Source organism: Eleutherodactylus coqui, chromosome 3 (assembly GCF_035609145.1).
Source record: "Eleutherodactylus coqui strain aEleCoq1 chromosome 3, aEleCoq1.hap1, whole genome shotgun sequence".
Lineage (NCBI taxonomy): Eukaryota > Metazoa > Chordata > Amphibia > Anura > Eleutherodactylidae > Eleutherodactylus > Eleutherodactylus coqui.
In genome coordinates, this window is record NC_089839.1 from 159991435 (window position 1) to 160015157 (window position 23723).

A 23723-nucleotide genomic window follows, 5' to 3' on the forward strand; every position below is an offset into this window, starting at 1 on the left:
ACACCCTGCAAACTTCTGTCTCACAGGATTGCTTTGGGGAAAAAAATCACCAGTTGAAAATAATGGGTTGTATTGGCACGATTTTCCTGCCCACGTGAATGCACCCTTACTGGCATATCATAAGTGAGGGGCCTCATAACAGATTTTATTGTCATGAAGCTTCAAGTTATGCTTCTGGTAGTAATTAAGCTTTGTTATTGGGTAGGTTTTCCTGGTGAATATCGTCTGACTACCAAGTACATGACGACAGCCAGAAGGGTGGATGGGGACGACTACTAATGTTCAACGCCCCATGCCCTGGGTAAATGCACAATAAACAATTTGCCGGACTGCACCAAAGCTTTGTGCAAATGTTTGTTTAAACCTTAGTATTATAAATAAGTACAGTACAACTTACAATACAATTGCTTGTTTTTCTTTCGACATTAGAAATCTGTATCGGAGATCGGCTGCCAGAAACCATGATGTAATGCAGAGTGCTTTCCAAAGAATTTGAGTAAAATCGCCCACATCTGTGTTTTACATTACTAAGAATCCCTTAAAATGGAAAATCTACCCCGATTATCATCTCCTGGTGACATTTCTCCAGCTTGCCTGGAATCAGTGTCCCTTCCCCATACAGCTGTTCTCACAAGATTACCATAATGAAAAGCAGCTTACGGGTCATTGACGTTTATTCAACAAGTTTTTGTGCACTTGACCATCATAAAGGAAACTTAGGCTCACACGTGACGTCCTGCTGAAAAATGCCACTTATACGGGTTATAAATAAACCGCTCTGGCAGTTGCTGCTAGTTTGGTCACTTCAGAGCAGCCGGCAGCCATAAATGGATGGAATATTTATAGCGAAAATGCAGTTTCCTTGCAAGAAAAACTGTAAACTTAATAGCTGTATTCTCTAACTTCTTGCTCTACAGGTGTTACAGAACTACAACTTACAGTCCTTGGCTGTCAGTATGCTTGGAGTTAGAATCCTAGAATCAGAGAATGGTGGAGTTGGAAGGGACCTCCAGGGTCATCTGGTCCAACCCCCTGCTCAGTGCAGGATTCACTAAATCATACCAGACAGATATTTGTCCAGCCTTTGTTTGAACACTTCCATTGAAGGAGAACTCACCACCTCCCGTGGTAACCTGTTCCACTCATTAATCACCCTGTAAGAAAGTTTTTTTTCTAATATCTAATTTGTGTCTCCTCCCTTTCAGTTTCATCCCATTGCTTCTAGATGAGGTCTGACTAAAGGCCCATTTAGACCCAACATTTCTCGCTCAAAGCTGTCTTTTTAGCAAGAATCGTTGGGTCTAAATGCAGGGACATCGTGCAGTTTTCATGCACGAGTTGTTCCTCGCTCAATTCTAGTTTTCTTGAATTGAGCGATGAACTCTAATCAACGGTGCAGGCTTTATCACAGTTGGCAGCGCTAATAAAATTCTTTCAGCTCACGTCAGTCTGGCAGTTCACAGCATGCTGCGAATTGCCCCGATTCTCCGTGGTCAGTCTATCTATTAGATAGGGCTGACCGTCGGAGATTCGGCGGCGGCTCCCGCGGCAAAGCTTCGCCACGGGATACCGCATCGCCCGTGGACAGCCGGCCATAGATAGGCTGACTGCGGAGAATCGGGGCAATTCGCAGCATGCTGTGAATTGCCTGCCGTGAGCGGAGAATCGCAGTGATTCTCCGCTCGTGGACAGGTGCAGGTGCTTTCCATAGCAATGCCGTGGACTGGGGGCCTTAGAAGTTTAACTCGGAACTGAGCTCTGAAGTTGAAGGAACAGGCCGCGTCTGGCTCTTGTCATCCACTCTATCAAGAGTGACAGCTCCTCTTCCTGCTTGTGTATAGGAGAGAGCTGTCAGTCTTGATGGCGAACGCTTGGTGCAGCTCGCCTCTTTGACTCGAAACTCCATTCCAGCTCGGTTTTGGCCAATTTTTTTTAATTTTCTGTTTTTACTGAAATGTAATGGCATCTCAGAATAAAACATACATGGGCATGTCGGTTCTGGGTTCATGCTGCCCATGGTTCAGAAGAGTGACACCCATATACCTTTGGGGTGGGGGTTATTGCCAGGGCTGCTGCTCTAATTTGGAAAGCTTTCTTGCTGGCAACAGACAGCTCTGTACATTGTGCGGTGGCCTGACGTAGTACTGCAGGCTCATCCCAGATGCAGATCAGTATTTTGCCTAATAGAAAATCAAACCAATAAATGCAAATGCTGATGAAATACGATTGCAATACAGATGTTTGTATTTTAATCACTGTACATGGGCTATGATGGCGTATGTTTCGCCAAAACAGGCAAAACTAGCACATGTTGCATTTTTGAAACCTAACCGTGAAAAATACATCCATGTAATCAGATACTTTTACATTAGCTCCATATTTAGGGGCTGCAAACATATATGTTTTATGGGTCTATCATCCGTCAGCGCTTGTAGTGCTGTCAGAATGGGGCAGGTTTAGATTGATCGCTGGTGACAACTATATGTCGGCAGACAGCCATTTCAGTTCCAAAATGCAGCTGGATCAGAATAATGGTGCTCAGCAGATGCTCACCAAGAGCAAGCCATCTTTACTCTTATTTATACCACTTAACAGATATCTGTGTTGGGAGAACTTGTGTGTGGCATTGAAAAGATGCCAAAAAAACCCTAAACTAATGAATGTAAATGCATCCTAAAGTGGTGATATGGGGGAGCGGGGCTGGAATAAAATTTGTCACACAAGCTAATGCATATGTAGAGGTTCCCCCTGCTGCATGTGAGCCTACTAGACCAGCAGTGGAACAAGGGCTTACATGGCACGCTGCCTAGATCTAGATTCTGCAAAGGTGTCAGATATATCAGGAGTCCCCTCTGTGCTGCGGAGTAGCCAACATGACTTATTTAGGGGAGGGAGATATATTTGGGATTCCACACATCACAGTGCTGCATCAATGGAATAGTTCTCAGCAGCTACTGAAGTACGTTCTCAGCTATGATTTTATTCCATTGGCAATGGTATTGTTTGGAACATGAATGACATTTGGAAGATTCCCTAGCACATGGTGCGCTATGTCAGGGATAGTGCTGCAATATGGATATGTGGTTCTGCTACATTTATGCATTGATGTTATTTATGAGGAGGCTGAGAAGTGAAAAGTCGCTGAACAACTTTCTTAACATGGAGTTATGTATACAACATATAAAACAGTGGAGTATACCTAACTCACCCATTGTCTAACAAGCGTCCAATACAGCTCTGCAACAGGAAATTCGCCTATCAACTAAGCACATTTTCCGACTCTCACTCCTATCTATTAGTGATTATATTACATTCCAGAATCTGAGCTTTAAAATATCAGGTTGAAAACTCTAGGTGGAATATCCGGAGCTTACCATTCACAATAAAAGTCTTGTATCTTAGCTGTGTGTGTGTGTGTGAGAGGGAGGGAAAGCTGCAAGTGACATCAGGAAGAAAGACCATAGCTGTTACTGTCATCTGTCCCCCCCTATACAGCCTGCAGTCAGTGACTCCGGGAAGGGGATACCAGAACTGTTCTCTGCCGTCACCTTCCTTACCTACCCTTCAGGGACTATGTGTGTTGCCTGTTTAGCAGGCAAAAAATACAATCCCCCCAAATATGATAGGAGTGGGTTTATGAGCAGTTGTACATCTAATTGCACATAATCAGGACATTTATTGATTCAAATGTTTACTGGCATTCTGATCTTAGAGATTTTCTAAGTCTATTCGGTTCTAAAAAAAAAAAAAAAGTGAATATATGTGCATTTACGCCTAGCCAGAATTGGTGTTTGTGAACAATGGACATCAAGTCCTATAAGGCTGGGTCTATTAGATAGGCTCATCGCAGAGACCGGTCAGTCATCTCCCCTCCTCCCCCACGGCGAAATATAGCTAACGATATTCTGTCATGGACAGGCAGCCTAAAAAAAATTCTATGAATGTAGTGTACACCTTAAATTATTTTTTATCTTATAATTTTAGGTTTTATACGTCTATCAAAAGTTTGAAAATTTTCCTGGCAGCAGAAGGGTTAAGCTAGTAAATAATGGGCACAAATCTGAACAGCATTATAAGATTGTGCTTCCTAATTACCATAAAATTCTAACTATTTTTAATGATACATGTTTAACTGTTTTTTGGGGGTTTTTTGCATAAAAAGCAAATACTACAATGTGTAAAATTTGTACAATTTATCAGTGTGCCATAGCTTTAAAACAAAGGATTTAATATTTTGAATGGGGAGGGGCAGGGTGTGGTGAGGCGGAGCTTGTTACTCATCGACCTGATCCGGGATGTATGGGCATCAGCACTGCCATAGCATATTATTACAATGATCCTGCTAAGTGCACACATGATGCATTCATCTCCTGCTAGCTATTTCCATGTGATCCGTCTATGCAGAGCGCTTCCATCCAGTTGCCAAGCTCATGTCACAAAGCACCCTGTGTTCTTCTATGCAAATCACCCAATGATTCATCCTCCTCTTCAACAAACATGAAACATTTTGCTTCAAGTTTGAGTAAACAAGGAAGAGCTTCCATCGATCCATGTGAGCAGCGCCTGATTCACATCCTCGTTATTTCTAAGGAAAAACATACAAGTTTTAGTTATGTGTTATATTTTATACATTTTGATAAACCTTATTGAAACCAAGGACTGCAGGTAGGTTGGTATTTTTGGATAGTAAGTACTGTTTAGAGTAAGAGGTATCACTTCCTATTGGAAGTTTTTGGCCAATTACACAGTGGTTTTCCACATTCTCAAAATATTTACTTGTCTACTAAAACTTTGAAGAAACCAAAGCTTATAGAATATCTCAACACAATCTCAGTCAAGTCACATTATTATGGCCACCTCCCACTTTTGACCTTGGCAGTACGTAGCCCATGAAGAAAGTGACATGTCGTGGGCTGGCTTGGTGGGTATATAAGCTGTGATAGGCTCATAATAGCTCACCATGAAAATGAACCAGGGGCTATGAGATGTGTGTCTAAAACAGTTCAATGAACCCTACTGTGTATGGTGCTCTGAAGTAAATGAATGGTCACTGCACCTATGCTTAAGAAAAGGCTCTAATTTGCATGGCAGTATTGGAATTAGACCACCGCTGATTGGCAAAGTGTTGCCTTCTCCAATGAGGCACGTTTTCTGCTTCATTGAACGGATGGATGTTGGCGTGTCAGAAGAGAAGCATTAGAGAGCAAGCGCCCTGCAGCCATTGCTGGAAGAACACAAGCTGGTGGTGGCAGCGTTATGGTCTGGGGAATGTTTTCACAACATTCTCTGGGCCACTCATCCAGGGGAAGGTGCTCGGACCTGATTTGGTTAAGAATCCATCCTTGAAGATCACCTACACCCATACATGCTGTATGTCTTCTCTGGGGCAGATGGGATCTTACAGTAAGCCAATATAACATGTCACGGCTAGAAATGTCTGACAGTAGTTGAAATAACTTGACCAAGATTTCCAAGTATTTCCTTGGTTCCTTAATTCCCCAGACTTGAACTCAATTAGGCATCTGTGGAGCTACCTCAATAGTCGTACTTGCTCTATGGGTCCTCCCCAACGCACCCTCCAACAACTGTGAGATGCACTGCAGTCTGCAAGGCTCTAGATACCCAAGACAACCTACCGGCACCCTACTGAGTCTCTCCCGGCCTGTCTAGCTGCTGTCCATGCGTCACACGGCGGTTACTCTGGATGTTAGCGGGTGGTCATAATAATGTAGCTTGACTCCTGTATATGCTGATCCTAAATTCCTACTTTGTATTTCACATTTAATGTTGAGCAGGTGTCATTCATACCGCATCATCTGAACTACTTTGATATATAGATGTTGCAATACAGCATGATAGGGAAATGTAAATGTCTGTGATGTGTTCGTCCTTAGTGCTTCAGTCTTGTGTATCTCTTGGGAGGAGTTTCTCAGAGGAGCTGGAAGTGTGTAAATCAGAGTTTTTTTTGTTTTTTTTATATGAAGAGATTTACAAAATACTGTTCCATCTTCTATACGCCAACTAGCTCTGAACAGAGGTGTTTATGACAAGATCATTGCTAAGAAGTCGCTTGCAGCCATTATACTATATCTCATGCATAGGAGTGATAGTATGATCTCATGAAGTCTAAAGAAGCAGAGGTTCACAATTTATTATACATGGATAGTAAGTATGTACAATGTAGACTTTAAGTTGCCGTTCCGGATCATCACAAGAAGTTCACATATTAAGGGAATAAAATGGGATCTTGTTGACATTTCAGGTGTCAGTTGCCCTACCTATAGAGTACTGTATGTGTCTGAATCCACATCAATATATGAGGGATCTGCATGTTTTTACCAAAAAGGCTTATATGTCTATATTATATAAGCTGATAACTCTTGTATTGTCACCATAGAGGCACTGATGTTTGGTATTAGTTATATAGGTTATATTATTTGAATGCAGGTATGTGTTTTCTAGGCATCCTACATCCATCCATACAGTGATCTGATTGATTTACTCTTCTTTAACATTGAATCTGCAGTGTTATAGGGTACAGATGCCTGAATTTAGATCACTGTTGAACTTGAAGCAACCCTCCACTTTTGGGACAAAATAGTGTACCAGGGCCGGAGAGGGAGGGGGGTGGTACATTACCTGCAGTTGTTCTCTGCCATCCCTCCAGTCCGCCAGCTCTAGGTCTTTTAAGTTGTCAAAGATGGCTGACAGAATCGTCAGGCTACCTAATCCCCACAGTGCATTGATGGTGTTAGGCTACCAGTGTGCTATGCCCATTCTCTGATTGGCCAGAACTAGTCATGTGATCAACAATGGCCAATCAGTGTAGTACACAGTGTGCATTAGGTAGTTAGAAAACGGCTGTGCTCAATTTGAATGGCCAAAATCTGGTCCTAAAGCCAGCAGATCAGACGGGTGGCAGAGAACTGCAGGTAATATACCCCCTGCCTCCTTCGATACCGGGACAGAATCTTGCCTGGAACCCAGAGAGTTGCTTTAATGGCGATCTCAGTTCTTTTCACCAGAACCATGAGAGTTGGGGAGGTATAAATTGCTAGCCATAGTGATATTACCCCACTCACGTATTTTCCTTTTTCTACTTTAATTGCTTCATAATATATTTATTTGTAGACTGATTTACAAAGATTGAATGCAAGGAGAGTAATAGAATTTATGATAAATGCCTCGAAATATGTTTCTTCTTTTGAAGAAAGCATTTCTAAGGAAATGGTATAATTATAGGGTAAGAGGGAAAATGAATGTTTAAATATGTCACCAAAACAGTAATCCTATATGAAATGTTGTGGGCTCCCAGCTGTCAGAGCCGCGGCTCTCCGCTCAGCTTCTCTATCAGTCTCCTACTTTATTTAGGATGAATGCTCACATTCCAGGACTCAGCTGTTGGAAGAATCGTAGGAGTCTTCGAGGAATGTTACTATTCCAGAATTAGCTCTCACTCTGAGCTTTAATTCCAAAAAGAGAGATTTGGGAAGCTCATTAGACGGATTTTTAATTCCCGGCAGCTGCTGGTTTTATGGCCTAAGTGTTCTGCGAGACTGACGACATAACCCGCAATATTTCATAGGTCGCTCTTTCTGTACAGGGCTGCAGACATTTAGGAGTCTTGATTGCTGCACTTCCTGGCATCTCCTGCGCAGTCTGAGTTTTGCTGTCAGATTGCTGGCTTTTCCGTGGAAGTGAATGAGCTCTGTGTTGTCAGGTTTAAGCATTTAACCATATGAGCTGGAATTGAATTTTTTTCTCACTGTCAGACATTTCGTCATAAGTTGCTTAGTACTTACTGTACCTGCGCTATTTACTCCTGAGCAATATACTGTCCGATTCTGCAAAAAGGGTAAAAAAAAATGTATTTCTCACTATTTATTTTATCCCAATCTATATTCATTGAATGTATCCACTCGCATCAATCCCTGACTTCCATTAAACTTAGGGATTTTTTACACAACCGTACATGCAAAAGCGCGCACCACAGCGTATTTGCACATGAACAAGGTTGGATGATATACATTTGCACACGTGTCTGCGCAAATTGCTGTACTTTTTGCATACGCAGGGTCAGTTCATACACTTGACACACCCTTTCCGTGCATTAAAATGAAATTAGCCTAATGAGGTCCAGATGTGTTTTTTGTTTTTTTTCTTTCTCTGCATTTTGCACAGTGTTTCATGCTTCCCCTTGCATATTGGCGCACTTCCCCTTTTATGGGGCCTTTGTTGTGCAAAATACAGGAAAATGGAGCAGATCCTAATTTTGTAGTTGCTAAGGAGCAACTGACAGTATTTGAAATAAAATGTAGTAAATTGCCATTGAGTGGATGTGGAACCACCTTGCCACACTGTGGTATAACTTTTGGCTAAATCTTGAGTTAGTTCCTGGGGTACCCCAGTTTTCACCCATTCACCTCACCAATTGGGATTTGGTCTTCACTGTTAGGTCCCCAGGCAATTACTTGCAGAAGTAATCTCAATTATGTAACAGCTAATGCTAACATTAGACCAAGGCACAGTACCTGAGGGTGTGAACAGAAGACTTAGCCGGGGTTAAAAGGGTTTTCCCACTACTTAAAATTTCTCCACAGCCACTCTGTTCTTCCTGGTTGCTGCTGACCAGGTCATGTGACTGCTGCAACCAATAACTGGCGATAGAAAGTCACTGCTATGGCCAGTGATTGGCTGCAATAGTCACATGTCCTGGTCAGCTGCAACCAGGAAGGACAGAGTGGCTTGAAACAATTTCAAGTCCTGGGAAAACCCATAAACTTTAGTACGGGGATCAGAGAAGAGGTTGGGGTCGGCAGAACAGGTGCAATACAATAAACAGTTCAAGACGGGCAGGCAGCTGGTAAAGAGGGAAGGCCAATAAATGTAGCCGAGGTCAGGAATAGAGAAGTCAGAAAAACAGAAGAGCACGCAAACTACTGATCAGGCTTTAGCAACAAGTGCAATCAAATTGCTTTGGCATCCACCTTAGCGGAAAGATGCCTAATATAGCCAAGAATGTCAGTGCATAGGTTGCAGAGGTATTAACAGAGGGCGCACTGGCTCCTTAAGTATGGAGGTGGGCACACATGCATATACCAGGGGCAGATGCAAGGAACTGAGCTGGAGAGGACAGTTTTGAACAGTGGCCAACCACGGTGGCAGCAACACAAGCTTGCGAGCAAAGATGGCTGCTGTGGCGGTGTACCGTGACATAAATCTCAGTAAAAATCAACACTTTAGTTACTACTTACCCCAATATAAAAAGAGCAATAGACAAGAGTTTCAAGTACCACTGAGAGCTAGAACACAAAAGACATCGTAAATGCTAGTACAGCTGTTAACAGACCCGTCCAGAACAAGGGTTTCTGTTAAAATGAACCCTTCCCTAATTGGAATAAGTATGGAAATCTCATTTTGTAATTTGACAGAAGTCCAAATAAATCTTCATCTTGGAGACCCTTTTTATATTTTAGGTCCATTTGGCTAAAGGGACATTCTGATAATAACCCAGAGTGCTGAGAGAAACCTGGTATAATATCCTGGTAGCACTGGGAGCGTTCCAATAATACCCTGCAATCCTCGCAGCAGGCCAGATATTTCACTCTGAATCTTCCATGAAATAAAATAAGTTATTACCTTTAAAATGTCGCTTTAGTCAAAGGGTTTAAATAAATGATTTAATGTAGTAAGATTTTTACAGCATTGGTTACTACTTGCCAGATGGTGCTGCCAGTCCTCTTACTGTTTCATCCTGTCACAGGCCCAAAATGCAGAATTTTAAAAGGTCAGCACAAAACTATTTCATGTCCTATGGTTTAGCGAGATTGCTCTTACGTGAAATTTTATGTCACATCTATTCAGATCTAGTCTCACTTTACGGATCAGCTTTATATTTAATGGTAAAATACGTATAGCATATGGGAAGCGGATTCAATGAACATTTACCGTCTAAGGAATTTTTGGTAAAAAAAAAATAAAAAATTCTCAGGTAATGTAACTGATAAATTGAGGAAAAATAGAGCAAAGTGCATTGTTTTTCACTGCACTTCATTTCACAGCTCGGTGCCCTTAGACTGCAGATGATCCGATATTCACAGCATGCCAAGTGCCAACAAATGGAGATTCATGTGAGTGGAGCTGGCACTGACAGCAGTAATACTTTGTCATGACTATGGGGGGCAGCGCGCCTCGAGGAAAATCCAGTAATTATATTTTGCACAATGAATCATGTTCTCACAGTATAGTTAAACTTTTGTTTCTTTTATGAAACGCTGTATTGCGTAATATATTTGGATTATTCCAGATGGAGCGAATAAACAGGGAAGTTAAATCATACAGTAGACTGTGTGAGGGTTACACAGTTGGGGCCCGATACAGTATGGTAAATAGGAAAATAGGGCCATCTCAGGGGAAACTGTCAGAAGAGTTTTTTTCATATACTCCATAGATTTTCTTTTGGTGTTATAATGAGATGCATATGTGATGATGGTTATAATGATTGTGACGATCTTTGCCGCTTGAGGGGGTGTCCACCTCTTCACGATTGATGACCTATCCACAGGTTAGCAGAAATACTCAAAACATCATTAGTCGATGGCAATGCTTGCTGTGCAGCCAACACAGCGCTCCAAAACACCATTGGAAGGCCCAGACAATAAAAAAACAATATTATTTGATTGCATAAACGTCTCAACATTACATGGGGGTCTTCATCAGGTACAGTTACCCCAAAACAGATCCAATTTAAGTAGGCGAAGTAAAAAAAAAAAAAAAAAGTGAATGACAATAAATAGCACATTGGGGGATAATAGGCTGAACTGGATGGACCTATGTCCTTCTTTTGGGGTTTACATACTATGTTACAAGAGCATAATTCTAACATATGGGTATGACTCCTATGCTGATTACATAATCCACAAGTAATGGGTTTGAGTATTTCTGCTGTCCATATAGCCAATTTGAGACCTCTGGATAAGACCTTATTGCTTTCAGAATGCTGAAGCTTGCTACCGGCATGGACTTCAGATCTCTGGAAATAGCATTGTGGTTATTGGAGTTGTGCCCAGCATAGCACAGCCCCATCAGGTGAGGGTTTTAACAATGTGTCTCTCTCTCTCTCTCTCTCTCACTATTTTAGACTCTTTTCTCCTTTTTTTCACTCTTTTTGCAATTCATATTTTTCTACCCTCAGGATAGGTCATCAGTATTTGATTGGCAGGGGGACACCAATCAGAACCCATGGTGATTTCTGGGGCTGCTGACAGTGTGTACAGGGCAGGAGGAAGACCGCTTTATACACATTGCAGGGGTTTGGGTTGATAATGTAGACACAACTTCCATTGAATTCAATGCGATCTCCAACGCGGGCTGCTGCAATGTGTACGGAGCTGTCTGCTTCTGGCTCCATCTATACTGACACTGGGTCTGATAACTGCTTATTGACCGGGTTCTCAAGCAGCAGACCCCCACCAATCAACTATTGATGACCTATCCTAATAGTGAAGAGATGGATAACACCTTTAAAATGTAGGAGACCTACAGTAGGCCAACAGTTTGCCCAGTACAGGATTGTACTTGACTTTTATTCGGCCATCTACAGTAGGCGTGTACATGGTAAAAGGAGAACAAATTTTTGCTAGAACTACATGCTTGCTGTGACTGTGTACACACAGCCATACAAACATGCCCTGTAGTGCAAATATACTGTAAACCCGTGGGAAACTGGGTGTTACTAGAACGCCGGTATATTCCACTAGAGGGCCTGGCTGTGTATGTAATAAGTGCTGACTGTAACCACAGGCTCTGGTATGATTGGTAATATAAGAGGTGTGTTACACTAGTCATCACAGAAAGCATCATCTAGAAGACGTTCTGTAAGAACAAGACAGGAGTCATCAAGGAATAGAAACATCAGTGGATGAAACTGAATAGAATATGAGCATCTGCTGGACATACAGGTATAAATGGATATAAACCGTTATAAATGGGCTGCAAATATCTATAGATAGGATTGTTCCAACTTTACTTTGTACACTGTGCTATACACATTCAGAGCGTTACCTTCCATCTGAAAAGAAAAACCCAAATCTTTTCTTAGACCGTTTTAAATGTGTATTAAATATAGCAAAGCTGGAAATTTTGTGTCTTCATACTTAGAATGGGAAGTCCATTATCCACTGCTCCCTCTAAACTCTGTTTTTTGGAAATGATGGAGTTAAAAAATAGCATACTGTGCAGATAGCTATATCTGTAATTAGACTGATTAAGCTTATTAGTATCCTTTGCCTTTTCAGATGCCCCCCTCACCCCACCCACTAGTCCTATCTCAAGTGGTCAGTCTCCACCAAATGTCAAAGGCTTATGTACTTTTGATTTGCACTGGACAGTGGAGACAATCCACTTGACAATGGACTGCAATTGGGCTTCACCAGTAACAGAATTCATCTAAAACAAACATAAAAATACAGCTGGGGGTCATGGCTATGGATGGGGGTATGTATCTAGTTCTATTTTTCAGAGGACATGGCAGATCCTTTTTAAGGTTGCCATACACATTGTGTATCTAACCATCTAATGTGTATAGAGGTGTCCTAACTCTGCACTGATGGTAGATCTAATGGGAAGGAAGGGTAGCGAATGTCGAATTTCAACATGCCTGATCTTTTTCTTATCAGGGTAGATTAGCTGCCAGCAGGGAGTGTGGCAGTGGCTTACCCCTCTTGCCCCATTATGCACCCTCTGCCTAGTGGAGGGGTTGTCCACGAGGAATAGCTATTAACTGAATGAACGTTCTTATTATAAAGTGTGTGGTTAGGTTGGGGTAGTTTTTTGCTGCCCATCTTACAGCATGCAGTTTCACAGAAATCAAGCAAATGGGAAGTTGCAGCCCCTCCCCCCCCTTCCTCCTGCCTGTCTGCTTATTACTGTATTAGGGAAAATGGATTTTTGGGAGTAGACTGGGTAGGTATTTGAACACTCAGAGAGCCTGTAAGCAGGGAAAGTTGAGCTACTGGGTTCTTAAATTTGCAGAAGATGCTACTCACTTACAATTGATCACTTACACTTAAACATTAAGAAATCACAAGGAATAAAGTAAGATAAGTACCTAACCGAAATCTCATACATATGTATCGCCACTACCTCAGGCGACGATGTGACACGGGGGGTAAAGAACATTTATGTCAGGTACTCCTTATGGTGCTTTGTGCCCCTTCACGGCTAAAAAATGCAATGTAATAGTTACTGCATAGCAAAAGGTTTCTGGTTTTGCAATGTTTTTTTAGAAGGAAATCAATATATTCTGTAGCTTCGTAGTGACGAAAGAATTAAATATTTCCGTGAAGCTTTCATTATCGGGCTCTGTGAATCCCCTGGCACTTTAGCTCTGAAGTGAGAATTCTGCCGAGAGTAAAGACATAAATCTGAGCGGCTCCTCTGAAACATTCAAAGCCTTTTACAGAGGTACAACCATTCTCTAGGCTGGCATTTAATATTTTTGTCATTATGAGCACAGGGCTCTATGTACAGTACAGTGCAGACCCACCGAATTCAACACCTATTTTGGCATTTCCTTAAAGGGTTTTTCAAGACTTTTTAAATAATTATGGCCTGTACACTCCTCCTTAGGATAGGGAATCAATATAAAATCATTGGCACTCCCACAAACTAACAGATTGAAGGAGTTATGGCATCCATCCCCTTTATTGTTTACCAGTAACCAGCTTGGTAACAAAGTTAGGGCCGCAGCACTTATCTGAAAACCATGGCTTCTTCAAATGTCTGAGTCCCCATCAGTACCACCAATCAGTAGAGTGAAGGTTCCTAGCCTCCTGTGTTCATCTTCATGGCATGACTACTTGACAGATGAAGACAGCTGAGTACAACACTTGACTGTTTCCATCAGCCCCTTTGATATTGTATGGGGTGGCATGAACGTGGCTCTTAAAACACTTTGCTGTGGTCATGCAGTGAACAAGAATGGATGCTTGAGGCTCCCACTCTAGTGATCATGGGAGGCTCTGTGGTAGGGCCTCTAGGTATCAGATATTTATCATCTACCCTATGGATACATATCAAGTGTCTATTGTGGGACAAATCCTTTAAATATATACTACCAGGGGCGTAGTTGCATAGGGTGTAGAAGTAGTAATTACACCTGGGTTTTGGTCTCTGAAAGGGCCCTCTGCCACTTGAATAAGCAGCAGTATTATATATGGCTTATGATAGGTGGAGAGGCCTGTTACAGATTTTGCATTGGGCCCCAGGTGCTTCAAGTTACTTACATATAGCAATACTTGTTTCCTCTAGGGATTGTATTTTTGGATGCGAAAGCGTCCGCAATGGATCTTACTAGTAATTTGTACAAGGACGAAAATGAATCTTTCTCTTGGAGAGATACATATATGTTTACCTTTTACACTGTAGTGTTTCTATTCCGAATGTATATTGATTTCTCCAGATATTTATATGGAGGACATTATATTAACAAGTAAGGGTCATTGGTCGACAACTGAGTACGGACTTATAAAGACTTGTCTAAAATCATGTATTCACTGCATGCTACATATTTCCTTTTATGATGTGTATCACTAATAAAAAGGTCGCCTACTCTGGACCTTGACCTGATAAAACTGCACCTCGCTCTCTGCGTTGGATATCACAAGGGCGGTTTACTGCATATTAAAGGAATTCTGTCATCTGGTTTATGCTTCCAGAAATGCAGGTAGCATGGATCTAGGACAGGGATGCCTGTTACCCCCGCGGGTGTTTTATACTGAACCTTGAAGTTTGACTCAGAGTTGAGGTGCGAGTCACCAAGGCAGACGGCACTGGCCTCTCCCCACCTGCAGCATGAAGACTAGTAGCTCCTTTGCCTACTTGTGTGTAGGGACAGACCTGTCACTGCATGCTACAGGCAGGGAGAGTGTAACACAGCTTGCTAATGTTGACTCTAACTATAACCTTGTAGTTCCTGATTGTGAAGGGCCCTAGAAATTAACGCCTGAGAGATGGACATACAATATGGAAGGATGCTTGTTATTGGCATAATTGGGTTTATAACCAATATTTGAAAGGGCTTGATACATTTAGCAACATAGTATGTAAGGCCAAAAAAGACCTATGTCCATCTAGTTCAGCCTATTACCTCCTGTTGATCCAGATGGTTATTTGGTTATCTAGGCATTAGACGAGGAGAATTCAAAGGCTTGTTTCATAGATGTTCTTGTAAGGCACTGATCAGTTCAATGTGTGATCAGTCAGTACTTTGACCTTAGGATAAGACTGACACAAATGTCTCCTAACACGCCCAATACATGCCTGTGTTCAGCTTCAATGCACAAAAGTTGTTTAAGAGCATGATATAAGAAAAAGTACTGTACTTTACGACATGTTAATAGAACAGGTGAGATCTCCTGGTTCGGTGTGAGGACGTGTATTTTAATGAATCTATGTAATTCTAAATATATCAGATTATGAGAAAGCTTTGAAAGGACTGACTTGTGTGATGAATGAAGACTGCTATCTTGTGTCTATCTAGACTTATGGATTTTCATCTTTTTTTGCCTAGTGTTGAAGGAGAGGTTCCTGGAAGTGAAACAGGCGCGTCTTTAGATGGCTCATCAGGCTACCACCAAGGAGCAATCACGCACAGCTCATCTATAAGCCCCGACCAGTACGACCATCCTTCTTACGGGCTTTATTCCGTATCCCCTGGACAGCGGTCACGAAGGCCAAAGCTACAGCATTCCACGTCTATTCTGCGGAAACAAGCTGAGGAAGAGGCTATTAAACGCTCTAGATCACTCTCCGAGAGCTATGAACTGTCTTCAGACTTACAGGACAAGCAGGTATATGATTACAATTCTTAGTACTGTCCTGTTTAATGCAAACAGATTTCATAATGAACATTTTGAACATCTCTAGGGGATAAAACATTCTTGCCTACATCTAGAGGCTGAACACCCTAACAGACCCAGTCCTACTCACAGATAAGAGGTGGATACAGCTGCTTCAAGACTTAGTATCCATGTGTAATTCCCAGCTTGGAGCTCAGACTACAGATAGTTTATCTACATTGTAGCAATCTATGGAGAGAAATTTGTGCTTCTGCTGTATAGAACACAGAGGGGACCTTCTTCACTAGATATAATAGTATCCACGTCATCCTAGCTGTGAGAAATACCACGTCTGTATGGGTTATCAGCCTCTAAATGGAAGGAAGAATATTCCCATTCACTGACAGCACAAAGTAAATGTACGAAATAGAACATGTTGGAAAGTTGAACTGCTATTCATTATATAATGATTAAACATTTTATTATGTGATATAACAAAACTGTTTAACGAGGATGTTATCGATGTAGTTTTATGACATGATGAATTATGGGTTATGCAGCACTGCAATGATGCCAGTTTTGATATATGACCCCCGCATTTCACTGTATTAATAGCATAGTTTAAATATAATTTTTTTATAAATATGTATTTTTATAATGCTAATTTAACAGCTCTGGTGGCACAAATCCCAGACACACTAATATAAGCAGTGGGATTTGATCACATTATACACTCTTCTGGACCAGGCAATGATACTGTAATATTGTTTTTGATAATAACATTACGTCATTGACTTAAAATGAAGTATTGCAACAGAAAATCTGCAATAATATTATTCTGCATTAAGAATTAGTATCTACACGCTAATGGAAAATGTGACTTTTATACATTGGAGACCTGAGAAAATGATTATTCCATTTACTAGCAACTAGTAATCATAAGACTTAAAGGAACAGGAGTCTAAATTCTTCCTATGGTGGTGTTGAGCGAGCCTGGATATCCATACCCACATCTGCAATGTAATCCACATGCGCTACATGCAGATTCCCTTGCAGACCTTGGTGCACTTTTCAGCCATTGCATTACAGTAGATGAAATTCACAGTAACAATCCACTGTATTTCTGAAATAGATTGGGTATGCAGCGGATTTGAAAATCCACAGCATTGCAACAATCCACCACAGATTTTGTACACTGTAAGCAGTCCTCTGATGTCACCTTCTTCGCTCACTTGGCCTGAGAGCAGCTCAGTCCCATTAAAGTGAATGAAATTGTGCAGCTATACCAGGCACAGCCACTATGAAATGTACAGCGCTGTGCCTATCATGCAGTGAAGAGACCACGGCACTCGCCCAAGCACTATGGCCTCTTCAAACACCTGATCTATTGATGACATATCCTAAGAATTGGTCAGTATTTTAGTCTCTGAAAAACCCCTTTGAAGAGGATGTGTTAGATCCTCCTATCAGCGGTCATAGCTTTACAGCTGCGGCCTCTAAAACTCTATTGCAGCTTTTCTTTTGTTCTTACTTCACTTTTCCAACGTATCCATTGACAGTGGGTGGTGGAGATTGCCCACTTGACAAATTCAAAGTTCTGTGAGAGGAATCTAAAGGGACTTTGGATGGGGAAACAAGGGAGATGGAGACAAAAGAAAAGCTGCAATATGGTCAGCGGGACCATGGCCGTAAAGCTATGCAGCCGTCCCTGCTGACACAAGGTATTGCATTTTCAACACTACGTTCTGTATCATTTCCTCACAGCTTTTAAGCTCTCTGAAGTCATTCAGTGGGAAACTTCATTATGTACATCTAATTACAGAACAATTCAGACTTTTCTCGAAACCAAATATGCACCTGTGTTATTACCAAATGACCAAGACAGTGCTTTTTCACCTGGTTGTGCACACATTGTGGGCTATTTTCATGTCAAAACAGCCTTGCATCACTTCGGGGACTTAGCAATCCTCCCCCGCGGCTGTCAGCCATGGTGGAGGAACGCAAAGTTTTTCCCACTGTTTTAAATGGGAGACCTCGTATCACATACACCTAGTACGTGGTGCGATGCTGTCACTGGCCCCATTGATAACAATGGGTGCTGTGATGCAAGGCCGCGTAAAAAGATAGAACATGCCAGGATTTTTTTTCCTGCATCGCATCGTAGTGCCATGCAGGAAAACATCGCTCATGTGCATAACCGCATTCAAAAGAATGGGGTGCATAATATTTGTGCAAGATTTGTGCGTCCCGCAATGCACAAATCTCGCGTGATTTTTCTTGCCTGTGTGAAGGCAGCCTTAAGGTCCATTTACACGAGACAAATGTTTGGCAAACGATACCCAACAGTGTCCGTGCTCCTGTGCTGTCACACAGGAGCTACTGGTGCAGGCTGGTTCGCGGAGCGGCCAGCATGGGGGCAGTGCAGGAGATTTCTCTCCTCTCGCTCCCTTGCACCTCTTCACTGAGATAACACAGTGGCCATTCACTACTGAACGGCTGCTGCTAAAACTGAACGATGAGCGATCAGCTGATCCGTCCATCGTTTATGCAGTGTAAACAGTGAGCTCACTGCTCTGTTTAAACAGCAGCCGTTCACAACGGCCGCTGTGTTATCTCAATGGTTAGGGGTGGGGGAGCGAGAGGAGAGAAATCTCCTGTACTTCTCCGCCCCCCTGCTGGCCGCTCCGTGCGACAGCACAGGAGCACGGACACACAGGGACGAGCTTCTGACATCGTTTGCCCAACAGTCGTTCAGTGTAAATGGACCTTTAGTCAACATCCTCAGGTTGTTGAATCATCTTGAGATTGAGTGAAATCACAAAAAACGAATAGTTAAAAATGAAAATACTAACCTAGATGTATCTAAAAATGGTACATATAGAAACTATGAGGGGAATTTATCATGTGTTTTTTTTTTTTGTTTTGTGTTTTTTTTTTTTCAATTCAGTTTTGTTGGAGGCTTTGTTGCCATTATTTGTGACAACTGTCACAAACTGCTAAATTAATCACGTCTTTAAATATATATATAGAGATGTGGAGTCCCATTTTATGCCACCCAGCTGCTGGAGTAAGACTGCAACAAATTTTGTGACTTTTTAAAAAGTTGCATTTTCAAATCTTGCTCCCCCTTTTTTGACACTTTGGAAAAGTTGAGTGAGAAGCATATAATAGCAAAAAATGGCAAGATATTTTAGCAAAACCCTGCTTTCACAAAACTTGTAACTTTTTGATGATGCAAAGTACTATAAAGCCTTGATAAATTCTGCCCTATATGTCCTGCAGACATGACATAAGATGCTACATTGTTGTGTTGGTGCAGAAATAGATAAGTTCTTAATTCTAGAATGTTGAGCTGGAGAATTTCAAGGTTTGTGGGGTCCTGAAAGCTAAAAATGGTGCCCTGAAGGGTTTTGTACAGAAAATATATGGGAAAATTAAATTACAACCTTTATATGCTGAATCTGTAATACAATTTTAATGAACATTAGCTTAATGTTTCACACAATCAGGACATTTCTGCTCTTGCCACAATATCATAATTACTTTGTATTTTCTTTTTTAGGTGGAAATGCTGGAGCGCAAATATGGAGGCCGTCTCATAACCAGACATGCTGCACGCACTATCCAAACTGCCTTCCGGCAATATCAGATGAACAAGAATTTCGAGAGGCTACGAAGTTCCATGTCAGAAAACCGCATGTCGAGACGAATTGTGTTGTCCAATATGAGAATGCAGTTCTCCTTTGAAGGACCAGAGAAAGTCCATAGTTCATATTTTGAAGGAAAGCAGGTATCTCTGTCGAACGACGGCACAAAATTAGGGCATCGTATGGTTCAGTCTGATTGCGGGGATCTCGGTGAGCAGACGTCACTAAAATCTCCTGCTGCGTCTAGTGATTTTGCTGATGCTATCACAGAACTAGAAGACGCTTTCTCTCGACAAGTCAAGTCCCTTGCAGAATCTATCGACGATGCTTTAAATTGTCGTAGTTTACATGCAGATGAAGTCCAAGCATCCGAACAAGTTAGAAGTCGGGAATTAGAAAGAAGTAGTCAGATTAAGCCGGCACATAATCTTGATCACAGGAAACTGGATGAAATGACAGCATCTTATAGTGATGTTACCCTCTATATTGATGAGGAAGAACTCTCCCCTCCTCTTCCTCTTTCTCAGTCTGTGGACAGACCGTCCAGCACAGAGTCCGACTTGAGACTTAGATCAATGAACTCTTCTCAAGAGTACTGGTCCATGACCCATAAGGATGATAAGCTGGATACAGATACAAGCTGTCGGAGCACCCCGTCACTGGACTGTCAGGACCATCGGTCAAGAATAGACCATCTCCCTTTGCTTACCATTGAGCCACCTAGTGACAGTTCAGTAGACCTTAGTGATCGTTCTGAAAGAGGATCTATAAAAAGGCAGAATATGTATGAAAGAGGGATTCACAGTCAACAAGGAAGTCCCAAACATATCACCCATATTCCAACCAAAATAATCCCTAGGGAAGATGAACAGAGCCGCCATCGGCCAAGGCCTATTGATGCACAGTTGATAATCAATGGCACTGTAAACCGACAGAGTAAATCTGAATCTGATTATTCTGATGGGGATAATGACAGTATAAATAGCACTTCTAATTCCAATGATACCATAAACTGCAGCTCAGAGTCCTCAAGAGACAGTATCCGGGAGCAGACCCTGAGCAAACAGACCTACCACAAAGAAACGCGCAACAGCTGGGATTCGCCTGCATTCAGTAATGATGTGATCAGGAAAAGACATTACCGGATTGGGCTGAACCTTTTCAATAAGTAAGTACTGTTATTCACCTCATCATTTAAAGGAAACCCCCTACAGCCCAAACATCTTCAAGTATGATTTAAAGGAATAATTCTTGTGTCATGCAATAGGGACAGATTTACAAACTTAGGACAGGCAGTCTTACAATGCACCACATTGATCACAGTGATTCATAAATCCAGTCCATCATTAGACACTTCCGTCTAACGTCATACCACCTATTTGTTGGCTTTGTTTACGCACCACAATTTTTGGCAAACTTTATTGCATTTAGACCACACCCCTTCCCTTTTCTACATTAAGCCACACCCCTTCCCCGAAAACCATGTTTTTTTTTCTGGAACACAAAAGAAGTCTATGAATCTGCCTAAAACCCTTCATAAATATGATGTAAGGCAGTTATCTGGCACAATTTGTGCTAGAAAAAGGATTTACCCCACTGTATCAGTTTTGTCTAAAGTAAACCTTTAAAGGGAACCTGCTGGGAGCTTCATGCTGCTCAAACCACTAGCACCATGAAATGCCAACAGACTTCCTTGTTACGAACCACTGCTTTACTCTTAAATGCTGCAGCATTTTATAGAAAATACAGTATAAAAATGACTCGACAATTGTGAGGAAAATTATTGGGGCGCTCCGTGCCAGCCTCTACCCACCTGGTTTGGCTGGATTGAATGGTCATTCCATATACACAAATAGGGAGAGACCTGTGACCCTAGCCAAATGGGAGGTACATAGCCAGCAGAAGCATGAATCTTGAACCATGGTCAGCCTTTACCCCTTAAGGACATGGCCTAATTAGGCCCTAAGGACGCAATGATTTTTTGGAAAGAAGACTAAAAGGACTGGTGAATAGGTGCATAGATCATAGATGGTGTAATGTGAACTCCTTCTTTTATTGAATAGCCAGCATATGAAAATGCGTTTCGGGGTCTCGCCCCTTTATCAAAGTCCCAAGTGTTAAGGGGAATCTCAGAAATTCTGTATAGAGCAGGATTTCTGGGATTCCCCTTAACACTTGGGAATTTGTCATCCCTAGGTCTGCAATTGTTTTGTGTTCATCAGCTGAACTGATGAAGGGATGTGAGTCCGAAACAATATGTTTTCATATGCGGGCTTTGCATGTTATTCAATAAAAGAGGTTCACGCTACACAATCCATGATCTCCAATGTCCACCATATTCAGAGTGTTGCACCTGTTCACCAGTCCTTTTGGTCTTCTCTCCCTGTACATTTATGCCCATCTAGGTGGGGTGTCATCTGGCAGGCAGCACCTCTACCATTTCAAACATTTATTGAACCTCTACAATCCCAGATTCTTTTTGTCATGATACCATCAATTGGGCTTTGCTCCACCCTTACTTTCTTCTTCCATCCTTGCATTTCACAACAATTTTTGGGGGGATTTTAATCTCTGCTTTTTAAAAGCCTTACCTTTTTTATTGTTTTTCCATCAACATAGGGGGTGACACATGCAGTTCAAGTACTTCTTCTGTACAATGGTTTAGCTATCTTTTATATAAATAGAGTAGTTTATATAAAGCTGTGTGAGCTGGTTTCCAGCTGGTATCTGTGTATATACAGATATGAAGTGCATTAGGGGGGACGGGTGGGGGATGGGAGGGGTGAAGGGACTCAAGTTTCCAAAGGGAAGTATAGAAGAGAGGTAAATTAAGAAGAATTATATTAGTGAATATGATAGGCCTCCCTAATAATATACGTTTTTAGGGCACTCTTAAAACTGGTCGTTGGAAGTTAACCTGATTGTCCAGCACAGCACATTCTAGAGAACGGATGCAGCTCAGGAAAAAGTATAGTAGACAGTAGTGGAAAGTTTGGATTAAAGAGGATGTTTGCTTAAGGTCATTAGCAGAGTGGAGAACACAGGTAGGGTGGTAGACAGATATGCAGCAATGTAACACTTTGGAGAGCTTTATGGATGAGAGTGATTAGTTTAAATTGTATTCTGTAAGGGACGGGGACCAGTGCAGTGACTGATTAGTAGATCAGTATTATCTGAGTTCTGTGAATTAATATTGTATTATACATGTAGTGACTGTCAATAGCTGAAGGTAAAAAGATACATTTCAGGAATCCTTGAACATGAATAGCACTAAAGTTTCTTCATTGAGAAACTACACTTCTGTGATTTCCTGCCATGGGATTCCTGGACTCCACCATCATATGTATATCTCATCGTCCCCGGTACTGTTCTTCCACGGTCACCAGTAGTCCGCCATCATATTTGTATCCCATCATCCACGGTATTGTTCTTCCACGGTCACCAGTAGTCCGCCATCAAATATGATCAAATATGTATCTGCTTATAGCTTCTCCATGCTCATCACAGGAAATGTTCTACATTTGTAGCCGAAACACCTTCCATTTCTCTTCAATGATTTTACACATTGTTTCACAAACCAAAGTGTGATGTACAGCTGGTGCGATATTTATCATATGTACTAATAGTAAGCCAATGCTGGCAGGGGTATAAATATAACAAAAATATATATTGACATCGAAATAAATGGTATTTTCGGAATCGGCAGCACAAAAATACCCAGAATAAGTTCTAAATTTCCAGGCACCATGGAATCTTTTTTTTTTTTTGTTTTTTTTTATTATTCCCCAGTGTTCTGGATAACTGCTTTGCTTTTACAAGTGACTGTAGAATCTGAGTCAAGTGTAAACATGAGACGTGGTGAATGCTATAAGTAACAAGCATTTAGTAGTAGATACTTGTGTTACTGCATCTCTGCATTCCTGCCTGTTTTCATGAATTTTCTCTAAGACGAATATGCGAACCAGCCGCCTCACCTGAAGACGACAACATCAATTAGACCTCAGCAAGGCAGGCCTCTTAAAGAGGATCTTGACCATCTGCTCTTGTCACATTCCCCAGCAGCCACCTTCCCGGTCACTTCAGGCTCACATCGAACCACGCTTTCTTAACAACATATTTTCATGTTTGCTTTATCTTCTGAGTTAAGAGTGCTATCACTACAGAGAAACCTTTGTGGTGGGTCAGACATGGCATATTAGCGGGATTGAAGACATTTCTGCTCCACCCAGTCTTTAAT

General features: G+C 41.7%; 1 protein-coding gene across 6 annotated transcripts in view; it reads left to right on the forward strand.

The window, feature by feature from the left end:
- The window catches only part of IQSEC1 (IQ motif and Sec7 domain ArfGEF 1), a 566448-nt gene that overhangs the window by 477640 nt on the left and 65085 nt on the right, over positions 1-23723 (forward strand). For all 6 annotated transcript variants that reach the window (XM_066596453.1, XM_066596449.1, XM_066596450.1 and 3 more), the window contains 2 exons: positions 15572-15851; positions 19402-20654. In XM_066596453.1, the coding sequence (XP_066452550.1) occupies positions 15572-15851; positions 19402-20654 (1533 nt within the window). The remainder of the gene's footprint in view (positions 1-15571; positions 15852-19401; positions 20655-23723) is intronic.